This window comes from Carlito syrichta, unplaced genomic scaffold, assembly GCF_000164805.1.
Source record: "Carlito syrichta isolate Samal-C Ts95f unplaced genomic scaffold, Tarsius_syrichta-2.0.1 Scaffold305732, whole genome shotgun sequence".
NCBI lineage: Eukaryota > Metazoa > Chordata > Mammalia > Primates > Tarsiidae > Carlito > Carlito syrichta.
This window is the reverse complement of record NW_007249828.1, coordinates 93,165-94,202: the sequence shown is the minus strand read 5'-3', so window position 1 is coordinate 94,202 and position 1,038 is coordinate 93,165. Positions and strand designations below refer to the sequence as shown.

General features: G+C 38.0%; 1 protein-coding gene across 2 annotated transcripts in view; it reads right to left on the bottom strand.

Moving 5' to 3' along the window:
• Nucleotides 1-764, bottom strand: part of NRG3 (neuregulin 3) — a 33,016-nt gene extending 32,252 nt beyond the window's left edge. For both annotated transcript variants that reach the window (XM_021714728.1, XM_021714729.1), the window contains exon 1: nt 640-764. In XM_021714728.1, the coding sequence (XP_021570403.1) occupies nt 640-687 (48 nt within the window). In that variant the 5' untranslated portion in view covers nt 688-764. The remainder of the gene's footprint in view (nt 1-639) is intronic.
• Nucleotides 765-1,038: the final 274 nt, after the last annotated feature.

Sequence of the window (1,038 nt, the reverse complement as noted above, 5' to 3'; positions counted from 1 at the left end):
ACATTTACCTTAAAATTCTGGTGTTGCTGCAAGGTTTGGTATTCAACTGGAATCCCATTCCATCTTTCACCTCTAACTCCTTACCTTTGTCATTGGATTCCATGATTTTATTCTTTTTACATGTTCTAGTCTCTTGCAAACTCAGTTTGACCCTGACTGTTGTGAGGCAGCCCCCAGACCTGGCCCCATCCACCTTCCATTGGACTACTTTTGTTCAGCCTCTGCTGAAACATGAACCATCTTAGCACATTCACTTCTGGTTCTGGTGGTGTTTGTATCCCTTCTTGCACATAACTTCACATATGGCAAGAAGCATTGTATCATTGGTATCAAATACTATTTCTGGCACAAACTAAAGATTCAATAAGTTCATAGAACGAACAAGTGAGGCTCTTATTGACCAGAGATTAATTTATATTACAGATCGCAGTCAAGAGCTGAGATTTAACTATTCTCTTTCATCCAATGCATCCATGCACACATGCATACATATCTACTCCCAGAACTGAAAGATGATTTAAGCAGAAATCTATAATGTTCTGAGAAAAAAATATTAAGCCTGATCACAGACTTCCACCACCTCTGACCTTGATGTACTGTGGTAGGCTACAGGAGGAGGTATATAGACATGCAACTTACATTTTGCAGCTGGACATGACTCTTCATCATGTTCTCTGACTTTGCCATTGTGCTGGATGCTTTGAGACTGTAGTTTTTACCATTTTGTGGCACTTTTAACTGCTCTTGGATTTGTTTAGCTTGTTTCCTGCAGGAACAAATAAATATGTGTATAAATATTTGCATACATTTATTTCATTCCTTTTTTTGAGTTTGATTCATTCTCAATGTCTATATTTGTCATTTGCTAAGGATCAATAAACTCAGTTTAAAAAGAGAGTGCTTCTCTCACTTCCAATTCCACCAACGAGCACTTCCAATTTAGAGAGAACATGTCACAAAAGAGAGCCCTTCCTTCATTTCCAACCCCTCTAAGAAATATGTTCAATTTGGAGAACCTTGTATCCTTCATTACTATCT